Source organism: Bufo gargarizans, chromosome 2 (genome assembly GCF_014858855.1).
Source record: "Bufo gargarizans isolate SCDJY-AF-19 chromosome 2, ASM1485885v1, whole genome shotgun sequence".
In the NCBI taxonomy this organism is placed as follows: domain Eukaryota; kingdom Metazoa; phylum Chordata; class Amphibia; order Anura; family Bufonidae; genus Bufo; species Bufo gargarizans.
Window position 1 is genome coordinate 562,490,070 of NC_058081.1, and position 20,525 is coordinate 562,510,594.

General features: G+C 39.0%; 1 protein-coding gene across 4 annotated transcripts in view; it reads right to left on the reverse strand.

Moving 5' to 3' along the window:
• The window catches only part of MYBPC2 (myosin binding protein C2), a 168,675-nt gene that overhangs the window by 110,275 nt on the left and 37,875 nt on the right, over positions 1-20,525 (reverse strand). For 2 of the 4 annotated variants that reach the window (XM_044281644.1, XM_044281643.1), the window contains exons 2-8: positions 14,813-14,890; positions 9,292-9,321; positions 7,664-7,741; positions 6,045-6,193; positions 4,092-4,209; positions 2,694-2,736; positions 2,533-2,595 (exon numbers count right to left, since the gene is read on the reverse strand). In XM_044281644.1, the coding sequence (XP_044137579.1) occupies positions 2,533-2,595; positions 2,694-2,736; positions 4,092-4,209; positions 6,045-6,193; positions 7,664-7,741; positions 9,292-9,321; positions 14,813-14,890 (559 nt within the window). Of the gene's footprint in view, positions 1-2,532; positions 2,596-2,693; positions 2,737-4,091; positions 4,210-6,044; positions 6,194-7,663; positions 7,742-9,291; positions 9,322-14,812; positions 14,891-20,525 lie in introns of those variants that run through there. The other 2 variants (XM_044281645.1, XM_044281646.1) reach the window with 2 other exon arrangements.

Consider the following 20,525-nt stretch of genomic DNA (forward strand, 5'->3'; position numbering starts at 1 on the left):
TAATTTCTATGGGGCCTGCGTTACGTGAAAAACGCAGAATATAGAACATGCTGCGATTTTCACGCAACGCATAAGTGATGCGTGAAAATCACCGCTCATGTGAACAGCCCCATAGAAATGAATGGGTCCGGATTCAGTGCGGGTGCAATGCGTTCAACTCACGCGGAATACTTGCCCGTGTGAAAGAGGCCTTAAAGTAATGATGGCCACTCGTTTTTCTTTACTTAGCTGCTTTTTTCTTGCCATAATACAGTCCTATTCAGTAGGACTATCAGCTGTGTATCCACCTGACTTCTCCACAACGCAACTGATGGTCCCAACCCCATTTATAAGGCAAGAAATCCCATTTATTAAACCTGACAGGGCACACCTGTGAAGTGAAAAGCATTTCAGGTGACTACCTCTTGAAGCTCATCAAGAGAATGCCAAGAGTGTGCAAAGCAGTAATCAAAGCAAAAGGTGGCTACTTTGAAGAACCTACAATATGACATATTTTTAGTTTCACACTTTTTTGTTATGTATATAATGCCACATGTGTTAATTCATAGTTTTGATGCCTTCAGTGTGAATCTACAATTTTCATAGTCATGAAAATAATGAAAATTCTTTGAATGAGAAGGTGTGTCCAAACTTTTTGTCTGTACTGTATGTAGTACAACTTGACTATGACAAACAACATTAAAATTGTTTTCAAGGATTTTTATAGATCGGTCATCAGTATCTGATCTGGTGTGGTTTGACACCTGGGACCCCCTCGATAAGCTTTTTTGAGAAGTCACCAGTTTTCCTGTGAACACCACTGCCTTCTCCCAGCTTACCAAGCACAGCGTTGTATAGTGGCTGTGCTTAGTATCGCGTTCAGCCAATTCACTCCTATGGAGCTGAGCTGCGCCTAGGCCATGTGACAAATCAACGTGTCATCACTTGGCCTAGGAAAAGAAGAAAGAAGGTCACGGTGTTCACAGGAGCACCTGTGCCTACTCAAACACCTGATCGGCGGGACTCACAGGTGTCAGACCCCCACTGATGAGATACTGATCAACTATCCTAATAATTCATCAGTATTAAAAACTCAGGAAACCCCTTTAAACAGCTTGTCGGAAATTAAATATTGAGTGCAATTACATCATTATAATATTACACTTTTAACTAATTTAAGAATTTAAGATATTTTGGAATGCATGCTTCCTTATCATTATATTTCACTGCCTAATAATGAACATGTGACTGAATGGATAGCACAATACTAGGAAATGCACTTATACTACCCTTCTGCTTTTACGTTGTCTTTTATCCCTCAATGTATTCAGGTTTGTGTTGCCACATTACTTTATAATCCATTTCATCCTAACAGTATTAGCCAGAGAAACAAATGATTCACGATTCAATAATTTGTCTCCTGATGCTGCTGCCAAAATGCTTGATACTTGGGATGATAGAGAAGGGATGATGCACATTGTTTGGCAATCCAGGCTGGGCAGATGATCAAGTATCTGTCACATCATAACATTACCTTACTAAAGTGAATCTGCTGTGTAATAGCAATGATGTGTGTGGTAAAACATAAGAAGCACCATCAAATTATTACTTTTTATTGGCATAGCTACAAATATGCATACAATTAAACTGAAGAAGACTCAATAGGTCTGTACTTTGGACATCACAATTTTTTAGAAGTCACTACCCACAAAAAACAAGGTTAGCACATCTAAACCTGGCAAGTGTTCACCTTTCTTGCAGCGCCACCACAAGCAAAATAAGGCATTTCATGTTGCTCATTGAAGTCTCCTCATGCCGATTAAGGTGCTCTCTCCCCAAGGAGAGATAGTAACCTCAAATCCTGACTTAGGCCTCTCACCCAGTTAAGCCAGTACTCTCTGCTCTACACTGATGAGGGCAATCACTCCGAAACAGCTGTCTGCAGATGAGGTGCTAGCTTAATTATTATCCATGTCATGTCTCAAGGCTTATTTAAAGGGTCGAACAATGACTTAAAGGATAGCTGCCTTACATCTGGTGGCATCAGAGGCAGAGCTTGTTAGGAGCTCATTTGTATCCCTTCAACGAATTCCAGAGGAGCAGGTATGGCCTATAAGTCTCGTCAAGCCGATTAGGCACTTTCCCCAAGGAGAGATAGTACCCCCCCCCCCCCCAAATCCTTGTTTCCTTGTCTGAAATGTCTGTAAGTGGACTAGAAAAGAAGTCCATTGTCAATTCTGGAGATCCTGTCCAGGTAAGATGTGTTAAAAATGGTGGAAAAAATGGAAAAAATAGCTACTACTGTAGGCAATTGGCTGCGATAAAAACAATTTGTAATCGGGACCATTTTCTAGTGACAAGTTGCCTTTTATATTGATGATGTGTGCTGTAAATCATTCTGTTATTTATTCTAGGTCACCTATTGTTATTTCATTAGACAGCACACTTATGAAACGGACACTCGGACATAGTGGTATGTGAGGTGCGCGTTATTTATTGTGCACTATATGTAAATCCTCAGACAATTTCTCCATTGTACAAGTGTCTTCTTACCTTTTTTTGAGCAGTGCACTGAAGTCAAGTTCTCCGGCGTTATCATCCTTTTTTTGTTCACCTCTAGAAATATTAAAGATACAAAATAAATTTTATATCACCAAAATGAAAGTTTGCAAACGTTAAATGTTAAAAGGGTTTAAAATGCATAGTATGCTTACGTCCTTTTGAAAGATTGTAAAATATTATCTTCATCTCTTGCAGCTGCAAAGGGATTTACAGAAACATCACAATCAATTGATTTAAATATCTTGAATGAGCACTTGAAAATCAAATGTATAATACAGTGTATACACAATATACAGAACAAATTTGTTCACATCGGGTTTTCTCCGCTGTGTATAGGGTTCCCACCCCTCGTATTACAATGTATACACAAGGTATATTTTTTGCAGGATATATGCATAGGATAGGTCATTAATATTTAAAGGGTTGTCTCATTTCAGCAAATGGGATTTATCATGTAGACATAATTAATACAAGCCACTTACTAATGTATTGTGATTGTCCACATTGCTTCCTTTGCTGACTTGATTAATTTTTCCATCACATTATACACCTCTCGTTTCCACACTATAGAAAATACTCCAGCCTACCTGGTGGCACATATGCCAGCTCTTTTTCCTACAGTGTGCAAGCACGGCCACCATTGCTGGATTACAGGGTGGTTGTAACCATGACAATGGAAAGTGTATAATGTGATGGAAAAATGAATCCAGCCAGCAAAGGAGGCAATATAGACAATCACAATAAATTAGTAAGTGCCTTGTATTAACTTTCTCTACATGATAAATGCAATTTGCTGAAGTGAGACAGCCCCTTTAAGTCTTGGAAAACCCCTTTAAATGTGTTATCTGGGAATAGATATTGATGACCTATCCTCAGGGGTCTGACACCCGGGACCCCCACTGATCAGCTGTTAGAAGTGGTCAGGCGCTCAGTGAACGCCACAGCCTCTTCCTAGGCCAGTGATGTCACTATACATCAGTCACATGGCCTAGTTGCAGCTCAGCCCCTTAGAAGTGAATCGGGGTGAGCTGCAATACCACGCACAGTCACTGTACTATGTATAGAGCTGTGCTTGGAAAGCTGCCGGGAGCTGGCTGCGATCCCCAGAGCTACATGGAGCTCGGCGGCTTCCTGAAACAGCTGATCGGCAGGGGTGTCGGGACCCGGACCTTCACCTATCTGATAATGATGACCTTTCCACAGGATAGGTCATCATTATCATTTACCGGATAACTATTTAACTAGTTATTTCTTTGCCCAGAATATCCTCGTAGCTAAATGCATTGGCACAGGAATTCTTATCAGCGGTACAATACACTGCCTCCATGCTGGACAGGCTTTTTAGGTTCTAGATAGTATTAATAAAGAGATGACACAACAAGAAATCACAGGCTATAGAAACATGGACTAACTGGGGAAGGGTTGATTCAAGAGCAAGAAATTGTGAATTGAACTTGAGCTTTGTATAAAGTGGCATCCAGAGTGGAAGGAAAATAAATATATGACAAATGGGAGTTTGAACAGTTACTCTTTAAATTAGGGATACATACCTTCCACGTCAATATTAAAAGAAGCGCTATCACATTTGTCTTTGGAAACCACTTCACATCTGTATCCACCAGCGTCTGCTATAACTACCTTTACTATCTTCAGTTCAAAATGGTATATCTGTAAAAAATACATTGCATCAGTAAGTAACCCATAAACCCACCTGTTCCCCGTATTCTGACTAGCCCCATCAGTCTCTGGCTATATGATACATAAACAAGGGGGGGAGCAATCGTCTCCACTCTTAGGCCTCTTTCACACGGGCGTCATGTTTTTTGCCCGGATAAGAGGCGGGTGCGTTGCGGGAAAATGCGCGATTTTTCCACGCGAGTGCAAAACATTGTCATGCGTTTTGCACTCGCGTGAGAAAAATCGCGCATGTTTGGTACCCAGACCCGAACTTCTTCACAGAAGTTCGGGCTTGGGATTGATGTTCTGAAGATTGTATTATTTTCCCTTATAACATGGTTATAAGGGAAAATAATAGCATTCTGAATACAGAATGATTAGTTTAATAGTGCTGGAGGGGTTAAAAATAATAAAAAAGTTAACTCACCTTCTCCTCTTGTTAGCGTAGATCCCGGTCTGTTCTTTAGCTGTGGGCTGAATGACCTGAGGTGATGTCAGATCACATGCTCCAATCACATGGTCCATCACCATGGTGATGGAGCATGTGATCTGACATCACCACAGGTCCTTTAGCCCACAGATAAAGAACAGACCGGCATCTACGCGAACACGAGGAGAAGGTGAGTTAACTTTTTTATTATTTTTAACCCTTCCAGCACTATTATACTAAGCATTCTGTATTCAGAATGCTATTATTTTCCCTTATAACCATGTTATAAGGGAAAATAATACAGTGAATAGACTGTCACCTAGAACCCATGCGTGAAAATCGCACCGCATCCGCACTTGCTTGCGGATGCATGCGATTTTCACGCAACCCCATTCATTTCTATAGGGCCTGCGTTACGTGAAAAACGCACAAAGAGGAGCATGCTGCGATTTTCACGCAACGCACAAGTGATGCGTGAAAATCACCGCTCGTGTGCACAGTCTCATAGAAATGAATGGGTCAGGATTCAGTGCGGGTGCAGTGCGTTCACCGCACGCATCGCACCCGCACGGAAAACTCACCCGTGTGAAAGGGGCCTTACGGTCCTATGGCGAACATAAGTGATCCAATAATGACTAAACCTGTTGACAAATTCAGTTGCCTGGCCAAATACAAGCCACTGTATCACATATTCACTGTCCTAGCACATGACGTTGGTGTAACTACAAGGGGTTTATCTATTTCCACGCACTTCATCTTCCACTCACCTTTCACTCTGACAGCTAATTCCTCTGAGCACAGTGGCCTTCTTCATGCTTACCAACTATAGCGCTATACATTGTTTAGTGGCTATGCTTGGTATCACGCTCAGCCCCATTTTATTGAATGGGACTGAGCATGATACCAAGCATAGCCACTATACAATGTACAACGCCGTGCTTGGTAAGCTGTGAGAAGACCGTGGCACTTATAGGAGCGCTGGTGCCTTCCTAAACAGCTGATTAGTGGGGTCTCAGGTGTCGGACACCCATTGATCAGATACTAATGACCTATTCTGAGGATAGGTCATCAGTTTCAAAATCTCGGAAAACCCCTTTACTTCCCCTCATTGTTTGAGATAGGGGTGTTTGGTGGGGATAGATATCCATCTGCCTATTCTTTGAAGCTTGAGCAAACAAGGCCTATGTGGAAATGTGATAAACCCCCATAACACTTGTTTCTGCAACCCCATGAGTCAAGTCACCATAAACGTTCTTTGTCATTTCCAAGAGTCAGTAGGTCAGTACAAAATTTTCCATGACAAATACAGTATATACAGTAAACAGTCTTGTCCTATTGTTTTATTAAATGCACTCTTCCCATTATAGTGATTATATTGCAGAACCCCACATCTCACCTTCTTCTCTTTCTCAACAGTTTCCTTAAATTGGAATCGAACCCCACTTTTGCTTCCCAGTTCCAGCCATTTGCCTTTAAACCACTTTATTGTTGGCTTTGCGTCCAGTTGGCTTGCATCAACAGTTGCTTTTAGAATAATATCCTTCCCTGTATAGAAAAATAAATGTTTTCAAGGATATTTGTTGCTAGTCTTCCTTGTAATTCCTTGCATATTGAGTTCATTTACAGATGCATGTCACCGTGATGCAGGAAATAAACTGTTGCAAGAAACTTTTACTTGACTTTTTCAATGGTTTTTGTAACATGATATCACTCTGTAGCAAGTTGTCAGATTCAAGTTAGAAACTGCTCCATCTGTACATATTTACAGTATATAACACAAACTCACTGTCTGTATATTCTTTTCATTTGGTTGAGAGAATTCTTGTTTAGCCAATTCTGTGTGACTTCAACTAAGGCCTCATGAACAAAAAAATCACACCACAGTTCCTATTCGTTCTTAATGCCGTATCCTTTAGCTGTGCCACTGAAAGATGCTTCAGTATGGCACTGTATTACTGTAGTAGTCTTCCCTAGAAGCATACCACATTTTCTTTTTGTCATGGATCCATACATTTTTTGTATGGACCCCAAAAACTTCATAGGCCTCTGTATGAAATGGGAAACATATGAAGATACAGCAGGGTTTATATATGACTTTAAGTAAAAACCTGTGTAAAGGCTTAATATGGTTGTGTGCTGAGGCCTCGGTCATATTTAATTCACTTTTTTTTTCTCATTGGTTCAATGGATTTGATTTGGTTACGAAGTAAATGTTGACCTCAAGACATTCGAGAAAATAAATACTTTATTGATTACCATTTCATCCTAACATGTTAAGACAAATGTTACATTCATTAAAGATGATATATTGCAAATATTTGATACAGTATGTTTGTAATATTGTCCATTACTATGAGGGGAAGCTCATATTTGAAAAAAAAAATCTTATGTTGTAGTGGATTGCTGTAAAATCCACCCCCATAATTCCACTTGATATTCCAAAAAAACAGGAGCTTTTTTTATTACTGTCTTCTCTTCTACTTACAGTTTCTGTTTATACCTGACTAGTGCCACTCATCACGTCTGATTAAAGGAATGATTTGGCCAAAGTGATAAATTGTGTTATGTCTAGTTCAGGGCCCCGGTTGGGATTTGACCCGGGGAATCTTTTTAAATACAGGTGAAACTCGAAAAATTTGAATATCGTGCAAAGTAAATTTATTTCAGTAATGCAACTTAAAAGGTGAAACTAACATATGAGATAGACTCATTACATGCAAAGTGAGATATTGCAAGCCTGTATTTGTTATAATTTGGATGATTATGGCTTACAGCTTATGAAACCCCAAAGTCAAAATCTCAGGTACCCTTTGCTCAGGGGGTATAGATTAATTAGCTGACTAGAGTGTGACACTTTGAGCCTAGAATATTAAACCTTTTCACAAAATTCTAATTTAAAACTGCATTAATGCAATTCCTTTTTTAATTTGCATTACTGAAATAAATTGACTTTTGGACGATGTTCTAATTTTTCGATTTTCACCTGTATAATTAAACCTTTTGTATCATACCTACCAGCTTCCACTGATGCATTTTCTGGCGGTTTGATAAATAACCCTGTTAGTTCTGGGGTGCGCTCTTCGGGATTTGTGTCTAGAAGTCAGACAAGAACATTATTAGAAGTTTGCAAACAATACTTATTCTTTGACATGTATTCATAAACTCAGGTTGGAGAATAGGATAGTTCCAGTTTTCTAAAGCCCAAAGGATAGCACCTACCGGGTTGTTTGTAGGTGGATTCCTGATCTCAAATGTATTTTTAAAATGGTTTGATTAATGTAGCTAACTAGAAAGAGAAATTATGACCACTATCAAAATGTCTAAGATAACTTATTCTACTTATTCTATTTATCCCCAGGACTGTGACTGTGATGAGGGGACATCCTCTGCGTCTGGAGGAAAGAAGGTTTGTACACAAACATAGAAGAGGATTCTTTACGATAAGAGCAGTGAGACTATGGAACTCTCTGCCTGAGGAGGTGGTGATGGTGAGTACAATAACGGAATTCAAGAGGGGCCTGGATGTATTTCTGCAGCATAATAATATTACAGGCTATAGCTACTAGAGAGGGGTCGTTGATCCAGGGAATTATTCTGATTGCCTGATTGGAGTCGGGAAGGAATTTTTTACCCCCTAAAGTGGGGAAAATTGGCTTCTACCTCACAGGTTTTTTTTGTCTTCCTCTGGATCAACTTGCAGGATGTCAGGCCGAACTGGATGGACAAATGTCTTTTTTCGGCCTTATGTACTATATTACCTGTGGACTCCAACAACAAAGGAGGTCACTCTCTATGCTAGCAGAAGAGAGATTTCTCAAAGCATGAATGCTTTACTTCTCCATCCGAACTGTAAATTTAAGTATGGAACATGTTCCTACAGGATTTGGTAGTATGCATGGATACATTTTAAAAATCTTTAATATTTTGCCTGAGTAACACAATATCTATAGTTATGGGTATTAATAATACAGAATGTTGATTGAGTGTTCTTTCCTATAACCATTAGTAATCAGGAAGGAATTGTCAACTCCATAGTTCATAAGTATGTGCCATTCAAAGGTGGCTTTTGACTTCTGGATCCAATGGATTTAAACATAAAAAGATAAACTCGGTGGGCTTGTATTTTTTGCCTATTATATGATTATGTAATACTAGTAATAAATTGTTATTTTCCCTTTTGTCCTCTTTTGAGTTTTAGTAATCTTGATTCCAATGACGATATTGTTCACATGCTTCAGTAACCATGAATGACTAGGTCAGTGTTGTGTGCAGAATATTTTTTTCATATATTTTTTTCTGATCCTCCATTACTATGATAAAATGTTTGTAACTGTGTAAATTCAGCTCTAGGAAAAAACATCCAGTATCTTTCTTCTCAGTATGTCAGATTGATTGAAGAAATTCATTTTGTCTATCTCTGCATTTAAAATGGAAATGTCCATAACTGTGTCAGACCAATGAATATTCTTGAGTCTTCAAAGCTTCAATATCCAGATTTTCATCAACATTTTCTGATTGTCTTCAATAGCTTCCCAGATTTTCTTTGCGCTTTGATAGTTCTGGATTTCTTCTGCTTTTCATGTTGATTAGTTCTCTTAGCAGTTTGAGAGCATATGATATTTACCTTCATAAAGACCACTTACCATCAGGAGGAAGTTCTTCAACATGGACTTCTGTAAATCAAAGAAGGAAAATTGACACAAATTATTAATACAAGTAGAAATGAGAACATGTTATACCACAAGGTCTATGCCATTTAATTCTGTTATGCCTGAAGATGAATCATGGTGTTCATGGAACAAAAGGAAATAACCTGGGCCCAAGATATGGAAGAATCTGTTCTTTTCTGCCATGGAGAACTTTTCTGTCTTCAATCTTGGTGACATCAGTGACTATTCATACCCAACTTGAAAATAATTCTTCAGCCTCATCACCCAACCCGAGAAGCATTGGAATCTTCAATGACTTCACTGATGACTGTTAAAAAACACATGACATGCAGCCATGCACATTCAGCACATATAATACAAACACACAAGTAGTATCTAAACAGACATAAAACAGATTAAATAATGTTTCTACTATTGATTTTTAATATATTATTAATGCATATTAACAATGTCAGAAGAACATGTCTTCTGTGTGAAAACTGCAATTACATACTGCAACGTTTCGTACTGAAGACACAAGAGATAAAACTTGAATTATATATTATTCAAACATTAGTAGTTCCTACAGCAAAAACGTATATTCTATGTCAAAAACATCTTGGCAAAAGACAATTCATCACATTAGTACTGATGAAGAGATAAATAAAATATATTATTGCAGGACTGGATAAAGGTTTGTGTGTGGGGCCCCAGTGGTGTATGTATAAGAGAGAGGGGGGTGCACAGAAATAATAAGAATATGCCCCCCTTATGGTGCCAGGTTGCATTGCCAAGGATGGAAGAGCCTGGTGCCTTCTCTCTCCTTCACACCCTTTCCTTGACCCTTGGTCTAATTCCCTACCCCATTGTTTGCCATCAGTGAAGCTCCTCTGTTGAGGAGAGTTCTACCAAGGTTCTCATCACCCAATAGCAAAGAGAATGGGACCAACTCCAACTGGGCTTCTTATGCCTATATGTCATATGGTCTACCTCTATTGAATTATGCCCTTGAAAGAAGGCTTAAAAAGAAAGCTTTTGTTGATGATCAGCTTAATGAGCACCCATTCGAGCACTCATTCCCAATCATTGCCTCATGCACCCAAGGACTTTTACTCTGGAAAAGCAAGCTACATGAAAATATGAAAAATGTATTCAGCTACAATTTATTAAAGGATGTAAACAGTAGCTAAATAATAGAAAGTGGGTGCATAAATTGAACCATGTACTGTAATAATGGCACAGAGTGCACTAATATCACCACCACACATTGCCGATATACCAGTAACATTCAAACTCTAGGGCAAAGTTTTTTCAAACTAAGCACTCAAGTTTTTTAGGTAATTGTTCTGAAGAGGAGTTTTATAGGTAAAAATGCACTCCTTTTACGTGCCCTATAATCCAGCCCTGCATTATTATAACAATGGTATAACATTCAAAATTGGAAAGCATGCACATCAGTAATGATTTTAGATATGCTTTATGTTGTTAAGCACACTCTCCTGGCATCAATGGGGACATTTATAGAGTTAGGGTACTTTCACACTTGTAGCAGAGGATTCCGGTAGGCAGTTCTGTCGCCGGAACTGCCTGCCGGATCCGGCAATCCTGACGCAAACGGATGGCATTTGTCAGATGGAAAACCGGATCCGTTTTTCCGGAATGCTTAATGCATTTCAATGGAAATCAAGTGTTTAGGATTTTTGGCCGGAGAGGAAACTGCAGCACGCTGCGGTATTTTCTCCGGCCCAAAAACGTAAGAGGGACTGAACTGATGCATCCTGATGCATACTGAATGCTCTCCATTCAGAATGCATTAGGATAAAACTGATCAGAAAAACGCTAGTGTGAAAGTACCCTTAGTATAATGGAAATAAAATATTTAGCCAAAACGTACACCATTCATTTTATGAAAGAAAATAAAACATTACATGTTTTTAGTTGCAATTACTCAAGCACCTTTTTAGTTGTAAGGCTGTTTTCATAAATGTCCACCATTGCATCATTGTGTCATCATGAATATAGGATTACGTCTGGCAAACCAATTTTATTCTTCAGGTTACATTTTTATCCTCCCAAAAACTACCCATTGATCTCTTAAAGGATTTATTCACCTTTAACTATCTGTAGAAGATCCTATCAGTGGAGGAACATAATCTGTCACCTTATTTATTGTTGCAATGAATGGCTAGGGCTACTTGGCAATCCTGACCGTGACACTGGTTGTGCGACCAAAGATCGCTGTGTAGAAGTGCAACTATTGGGTCCTTTTCTCTTCAATACATTTATTAATGATCTTGTAGAAGGCTTCACAGTAAAATATCATTTTTTGCAGATTACACTAAACTGTGTAAAGTAATTAACATGGAAGAGGACACTATACTGCTACAGAGGGATCTGGATAGATTAGAGGCTTGGGCAGAGAAGTGGCAGATGAGGTTTAACACTGACAAATGTAAAGTTATGTACATAGGAAGGAATAATGCAAATCACCCGTACATACTAAATGGTAAAACACTGGGTAACACTGACACGGAAAAGGACTTGCCTGCCAAGGCCAATAAAGTTATAAAGAGACATAGATGCCCGTGATGAGAACATAGTCCTACCACTTTACAAATCACTAGTCAGACCACACATGGAGTACTGTGTACAGTTCATCAGCTCCTGTGAACATGGCAGACATAGCAGAGCTGGAGAGAGTTCAGAAAAGGGCAACTAAAGTAATAACTGGAATAGGCGGACTACGTTACCCTGAAAGATTATCAAAATTAGGGTTATTCAGTAAAATAAAAAAAAGACGACTGAGGGGAGATCTAATAACTATGTATAAATATATCAGGGGTCAGTACAGAGATCTCTCCCATCATCTATTTATCCCCAGGACTGTGACAAGGGTACATCCTTTGCGTCTAGAGGAAAAAAAAATTCTAAACAAACATAGAAGAGGATTCTTTATGGTAAGAGCAGTGAGACTATGGAACTCTCTGCCTGAGGAGGTGGTGAGGGTAAATTCACTAAAAGAGTTCAAAAGGGGCCTGGATGTATTTCTGGGGTGTAATAATATTACAGGTTATAGTTATTAGATTTCTGGAGAAGGGTAGTTGATCCAGGGAGCTTTTCTGATTGCCGACTGGAGTCAGGAAGGAATTTTTCCCCTAATATTAGGAAAATTAGCTTTCACCTCATGTTTTTCTTGCCATATTTTGGATAAACTTTGCAGAATAGCAGGCTGAACTGAATGGATGTACTGTATATATTTTTTTTGTCTTATAAACTATGTTACTATGTTATTGAACCAAATAGGGTCAAAGCATGACTTACAAGTTGCAGTGAACCTAGAATCATAAAAATCCACCAATATTAGATTTTTTGCAATTTTGAGTCATGGTGGTGGCAAATTGCGACTTGCGAGGTGTGCTGCGACCTCATATTTGGTCATGCAATGGGTGTTATGGTCAGAATTGTCAGATAACCCCAGCTTAAAAGCTTTTTTTTGTAGTAATGAGGATATTGACAAATACAACAAACACATATACACACATACCATAAAAAGAAAACATGATAACCTCTAAAAGACAACATGGAGAGTTCAAATAAATGAATCCTTTAGCATATAGGATTTTTTCAATCTTTTTAACTTTTGCAATGGACACACAGATTAAGTAGGAAGGTATTTCCTTTATATACACAGAAACAGAACTCCCTTGTAAAATTGCCCCATTTGGAGCCGACTATGGTGCCAATTACTATTAACTAGAGTCACAAAGTTTATGTAGCAATTATAGGTATACACGTGTTCTGTTTAGATGGAAAGCAAGTCCTCAGAATGCTTTTGTGTGGTGGCCCAAATTGCTCTAGTTTTGGTCTCACCAACAAGAAATTTTAATCATTATTACCTGGTATAAAAAATGTCAGATCAAAGTTGCTGATCTCTTATGACATGTTTATATTTGTGGTTAAATACAACCATGGATGAGTTTAATCCATAAAATTAGTTTTTGATTTCTACTCTATAGATATGTGGATACAATTTGCACATTACATCCATAACATAAACATACTGGCAAGTTATGTAGCTATGTTTTGACCACACACCACATTTACATCAATACAAAACAAACAAACAAACAAACAAAAAATAACTTACAATTTATGAATATTCAACGACAAGTAAAATACAACAAATAAAAAACAAACTAAAGCATAACTCTGGGACAGCAAGTGCTACATTGATCAATAAAACCAGCAACAACATGGTCTTAAGTTATATTTCATAGCTAGTTTTATTACATTTTCATTAAGCATGTTATTTATTCATTGTACATCAAAGCTGGTTGCATTGTTGCTGTTGTTGTCGATAACTTGTTATACGTACCAGCTACACAGAATTAAGCTACACAGAGCTCTGCCTCTAGTGTAACTATTCTCACCTTAAAATTGAAAATGTAAAACTAACTTCCAGTACATCTTAGGGATACACACCGCATGAAAGACATCAGTCAAGGACTCCACTGAACTTACCATTCCATTCTCCCCCTTTTGGGCAGAATTGGAGTCCTGCCTCCTACCAAGGGAAGGGTTGCGGGAAGTTGAAGAGTGGCGAGATAAATTGAGGAGTTGAGAGAGGGAAGTTGAGAAATGGAGTTGAGAGTTGGAGCAAAAGAGTGAAGTAGCACAGTTTGGTGATGGAGCGTTTCCCTTCACTGCAGCAAGAGCTTTGGGAAAGTAGCTCAGAGAGAAGCACATTCCTGATATATTAAAGGTCTTCCGAGAGGCAAAACCGAGCCAAAGACACCCTACTCAGCAAAATGGGTCACAGGATACCTCACTCTCATAAGAAACTGAACTGATGGTAAGCAGACTGAAGCCAGAGATTAGCACAGAAGCAGAGAGATAAAACAAAGTATTCAACAAAGTATTCAAGTTTAACTGCCAGTTTACATTGAGCCTGATGGAGCCAAGAGAAAGATCAAGTATTGTTTGGATGACACAAGTCTATTCAATGAAAACCGTTAAACCTCACCAAGTCTGTACTCTGCTTACTCCACCAACTACAACTACAGCCTAACCCTGGGGAGTGACAGTATCCAGATAGGAGCAGCGTGACACAAAGTATTAGGGCCACAACATACCACTCAGCATTCCTAAACACTGGGTCCCGATCAGCCCATGGTGGGCGGGGTGCTGAAAATCCATATTGGGCATAATGTAACTCAAATATCCTCAAACTGCGGCCCTCCAACACCCACAATGTCCTGCTGTAGGCTGATACCTGTAGGCTGTTCGGGCATGCTGGGAGTTGTAGTTTTGCAACAGCTGGAGGGCCGCAGTTTGAGGATGTCTGATCTAACTGGACCAAAAAGGGCTCATGTCACACTGAGAAAGATATTTTCCTGTATATTAAAACTTGTTTAGTTTTTAGTTTTTTTTTTCATTGCTCCATGGTTTTGACCACCATAATTGGAGCAGCAGTGTAATAATACAGTATACAGTTTGTATCTCTAAATAATCTTACCTTTTGGCTCCTCTTTAGGGGTCTCTTTTTCAGCAGGCTTTGCTGCTGGTTTTGCAGGACCAGGAGCCTTTTTTATTGCTGAGAAAAAAAAAATGAAAAAAAAAATCTTTATTACTAGGTTACTAATATTGTATTTATCCATACATAATATACAGCATGTGTATTGTATCACATATCATTTCATCATCAGTCAGGCTAAAAAATTGTAGTGGCTCACCCTACATGTGCATTGTTTGTTAGGGGCATGTCCTCTTCAACCAATGGTTCTAACCTGTGGCCATAAAAAAAAAAAATACTGCTCTGCGGTCCCACTTTTCTTGGCCATATTCAGGAGACTAAGAAGTGGCTGGGAATAGAGGAAGGGCATGGGATAGATGGGACTGAGGATAGGTGAGGTTTTATTTTTTTATTTGCCCAAAAGTTAAGACCATTGTGGTTGGTGGCTCCAAGGCCAGACAATCCTTTTAAGCAAGAATTTTTGCCTCTTGAAGCATTTCATAAATAGGGGTGGATGATTAGCTGAACATGTGTCCATGAGAGTGTTTATTCCCAATCATTGGCCAGTGTAAACAGGATAAAGATCAGCGCCTGTGTTGGGTGATCAGATATTTCATATGGTCAAAAAAAAAAATTGTCAGTAGCACATATTCCCATGTAAATAGGGAATGTGCAGTTGACAATATACATACTGAATGAGGATGAACAATTGTACTTATAATTGTCAATTCCCCTTCCAGTTTGCATTGGCCTGTCTGAAAGGTCCTTTAAAGGGAACCTGTCATGTGGATATTTGATTATAATCTAACTAATTATATACAATCATTAACTACTAAAAAGTACCTTAGATGTATTCACTTACTGGTGTGACAGATGGTTACCTCATAATATATACACAAAGATGCCGCATGCCGTATGCTAATGAGCTGATTCGAGTCCGGCGTGATGTCATTGAGTCCGGCGTATATTTAATTCAGAGCTATAGCCACTCCCCTGCCCACCTGCTGCTGATTCCTATGGAAACAAACTGTCACTCAGCAGCTGGTGGGCGGGGAGCGTCAGGAGCTCATGAATATTCATGACTCATAATTATGAGCTGGAGCTTTTCAATACAAGATGTTGGCAGATTGACTTGGTCAATTAAAGAAAGTGACCCAGCATTTTGCTAAAGAATCAGTCACTTATTTATGTTGCCCTTAGTTAGGACACCATAAAACTGGTGACAGGTTCCCTTTAAACGAGTGTCGATTGACTAGTTGTATTGTTATCAGTGCTCGTTATGGGCTAAAATACAGTAGGTCAATCTAAGAGGATCATTAGTTGCTCCTTTCTAGTTACATACATAGATAGAGCTGAAATGATAGATGATTCGATAGATAGATAGATAATGTCATTAATTATTATCATTACTACTTCTTACTAATGATGTTTTTTATGGTAACTTAGAATCCTACAGCAAGAGCAATAACATTTAATACTATACAGTAATGCCCTGTTGTGTTGCTTTCATATTTATGCCTTTAATGACTGTACTGCAAGTCAACCCCTATAAAAAGATACAGTAAATGTGAGTCTATTTTATGACATGGGGACAGGTGACAGACTCTCTAAACCTCCCAGAAATCCCTCTAATCACTGGCAGGGAAGGAGAGAAAATTCTAAATAAAAGCTGTCAAGAATACAGATCAGCAGTGGCTTGGCCAAAAGCAAACTGAGGTGTTTCACACCCCTATGACAGATGCTTAAATAAGTAAATGGGTCAAAGTCATTGCTTGTTCTCTCTCTAGTCTTTGCTGTCTTTATAAGTTACTTTTTATATTATTCATTATTAATCTGCTAGGGTTTCTAAAGATTGGCGGAAAATGCTAATGCAAAAAACCTATTTAGCAAAATTATTGTGTAACTTTATTTTACACAACAAAGTATCACACTATTACTAGTGTATTATACACATTTTCAAGAAGCCAGGGACTACCCTTTTGCCCCATTCCTTACTTTTTACCCACTAAAAACAGTTCTGCATTTGTCATGAAATCTGGAGAAAGCTTACCTAACCCCTGATTACAGTAAACCTGGTATTAGTATGTAGTCTTCAGGGATAAAGCTGGTAGAGGAGCTGCATAAAGCTTGACCCTCCCCTCATTACAGTAAGTATGTGCTCTTCAGGGATAAAGCTGGAAGAGGAGCTTCAGAAAGCTTGACCAAGCCCTCATTATGGTAAGCCTGGTGTCAATATGTGCTCTTCAGGGATGGAGCTGGAAGACGAACTGCAGAAAACGTAACTCGTCCCTGATTACAGTAAGCCTGGTGCTAATATGTCCTTTTCTGGGGTTGAGCATGTAGAGATGTAGAATGCTTGTCCCACTTGTGATTATAGTAAGCATCTTGTAAATATGTGCTCTTCAGGGAAGGAGCTTTTGGAGGAGTTGCAGAAAGCTTGTTCCACCCCTGATTACAGTAAGCCTGATGTCAAAATGTGCTCTTCAGGGATGGAGCTGGAACTTTACCTATTGATGACTACAGCACAAAGACAATAGTAAATGTATCTACAGTGTGTTCCTTCAAAGCTTAGCTTCTATCTCCTTCAGATATTCCCAGATAGCGGACTTCGTAGCTTGTTCTCCTTTTGTGCGTAAATGCACTGTTTCTGATAGGAAAAAGCGTCTTTATTTACTGTGGTATACATTGGAGTCTGCTGCGACAGTATATATTGTAACAGTATTCATCATATGTGAGATAACATCCATGTGCCTTTTATTACTGTATTTCTTAGATGTTGTTTTTTATTATTGATTATATGGATCTACCATTGGTCAACAGTATTTTATTTTCATATTTTAAATAATAAATATTACCAGATTTTATATACCTTGAGTGCTAACAGTTTTTCCAATTGTTATTTACTCCTTTTTTGGGCTGTGGGGTACTGGAGCCTGGTTTAAGCACTGGGTTTATCTGGGAGTCCATACTTGGTGTGAGTGAACTCCTATTTGCATATTTTTCTTTCCACTATATTCGAGGGATCTCATCTCCTGTGTCTTTTTACATTTATAGTGGGCTCAGATCCATATTCATAAAAGGAAAATGTTTAGGACTATTTCTCTTTTGATTAAAAAAAAAGACATATGGTAGAACGTAGTGTGAAGCCAGCCAAACTCTGACCAATATTTGGTGAGTTGCCATTGTTTCCCTAACTGGATTCTTTTATCGTGTTCTGTTCTTTTTTCATCGAACTGGCTGAAGAGCGGTTGGACCTTACAGATACAGTTGAACATGGTGTACAATTGCTTCAAATATAATTTGTATCATTTTTAGCTGCACAGACTAGACAGTCTTAAATTCACAAATTCTATGGATTCTTAAAAAGAAGGGGTGTAGCTATAGGAGGAGCAGATGCAGCAGTCACTACTGGGCCCGGGAGTCTGAGTGGGCCCAAAGATCCTTGGACCACATAAGGAGACACTGGTATTATAGAAAGTGCATGCTGGTCAAGTTACACCTCTGTCTGGAAGGAAGGGGTTAGGTCAAGAAGTTGGCATGGGAGGGGGGGGGGGGGGTGTCGTCATTTCAATTTTTGTCTCAGGCAGCATGAAGGCTATGGGCTTCCCTGCTCCTGTCCACAAAGCACTGAGGCAAGGGGGGTCCAAACTGAACCCTTGCCCCAGGGCCCATGAGCCTTTAGCTATGCCCCTGTAAAAAAAAAGTCTGTCTGTTACAGTGATTTACAGTAGTTAGTAGCATTCAGTTATTGTACCATGACAGTCAGTAACTAGCTACAATCTTTTTGATTACTGTTATGAGTGGGATGAATTTTTCGTGGCATAAGGAGTAGGACCGGGTGTGTGTGGTGGTGGGGGGCCATCATTTGCTTACAATACATCCATGGCTAAATGGTGCATGCATAGTATTATCCTAAGTTCCTACTTCTTCATTTATTCATACACTCTATTTGAAAATGTTAACATGCCTTGTTTTCTGTTAATTGATTCCTCTGAGACAGTACCAGAGAGCCATTTTAATGTACATATCACATTTCTGAAGGTACAGCTCCTGATATAGTATAGCATAATGCTGAACCATCAGATGAGATGATGTTACCTGCACTCACTTCAAATAAGTGCTCTCACCCACTCTTTACCTCATACAACTTCATAGCATGTTTTAAATAAGCCCTGGTATGCATGTGGAGCACTCAGGTTCCAAACACTTTATGTACAGTGAAGTAGATAGAGTTCCTAGCATGTCCTCTCATGGTTCCTTATTTCTGCTCTCTGAGATATCCAAGACCAGAGGCAGCTGTTGGGTGTTCCTGTGCGTTCATTCTGGTAGAGAGATGAGCAGCTGAACCTAGATTGACCCATATACCACATACTTATCATTTCGAAACCACTACAGATTAAAAAGTGGAAGGCTGTTATGTTTAGAAGGAAAGAAAACTTTTCGTCCACTTGCGCAGAATAATCTGCTATAGCCCCATGTTTTCCTCACTATCTAGTCATAAGGTGCAGTGCTTTCTGTAGCTTCCATATATGAACATCGTGGTAGAACGTAGTCCTGTAACCATAAAGCTAATGTTGTAGTCAGTGTCAATATAGGTTAGTATTCTAACATGTACCACAAAATCTTGACATGGGCATTAGTTCACTAGTTTCATCTCTGTTAAAAGCGAAATCCAGCACTGTGTCTCGATAAAACGATTCTTTATTGGTCACTTCTTAAAAAGAATCCTTAAAGTGCAAATTCACATGCTACGCATGTCGTCGTCCTTCATCATGGCATAAACTTACAATGGGCGAACAGACATTTTAAAGACGGAACCTGGGGTGGGGTGGGGGCTTCCAATTACATGATAAAACAAAACACACATCTAGGATCAAATTATACTGAACACCCGTATTAACCCCTTGAAAGCCTGAACGGCAAATATCACTAATAAATGACACTTCTCAGATACCAGGATATAAGCAGTAATAAAAAAGTATTATTATTAGCAGCAATTATCACAAAAATCTAATACAAATATGTGATATTAGATCGTGAGTTTAACCCTTTGGGTGTGCATGTGTCTCACTTTAGAATCCAATGAAACTCTAGTACCTTTTGGATCCAATCTCCTCCTGTAGGTGGTTTAGGCACCTGTTCACACTCTTGTACTTTTAAACCTGAGAGATCACCTGGATGCACTTCAAAAAATGCTGGGACACGGAAGATATAATCCTAAGGGAAGGTTTTGACATATCACCGACATGCTCAGAAATCCTCTTTCTTAAAGTTCTAGCTGTGGACCCCACATACTGTTTCTGACATATTGTGCGTGTAATAACGTACACCACATGTGTGGTTCCACAATTAATGAATGTGTTAATGTGGTAGGGGAAATAATGATCGCAGAGCGACTAATGTAGTGGCATAAACGATACCTCCTGCTGCCACATGGGTGCCAGTACTAAGGCATTTTTTCACTGGATTTCATTGTAGGCTCTAAATACAAACTTAGTGACACGTGTCTTCCAATGGTAACCGTGCATCTTGCTACAAATCTGACACCTGCAGTGAGCAAGTTCCACAATGTGTATATCATATAAGTAAGTACTTTTGGATGATACATACCACCTTATCATATTGTTGGCTGTAAGGAGTCAAAGAACTGTCATTATTTGTTGTTATGTACATGTTTTGTTCTTATATAGATGTTCCTGTCTGCTTTTGTATATAG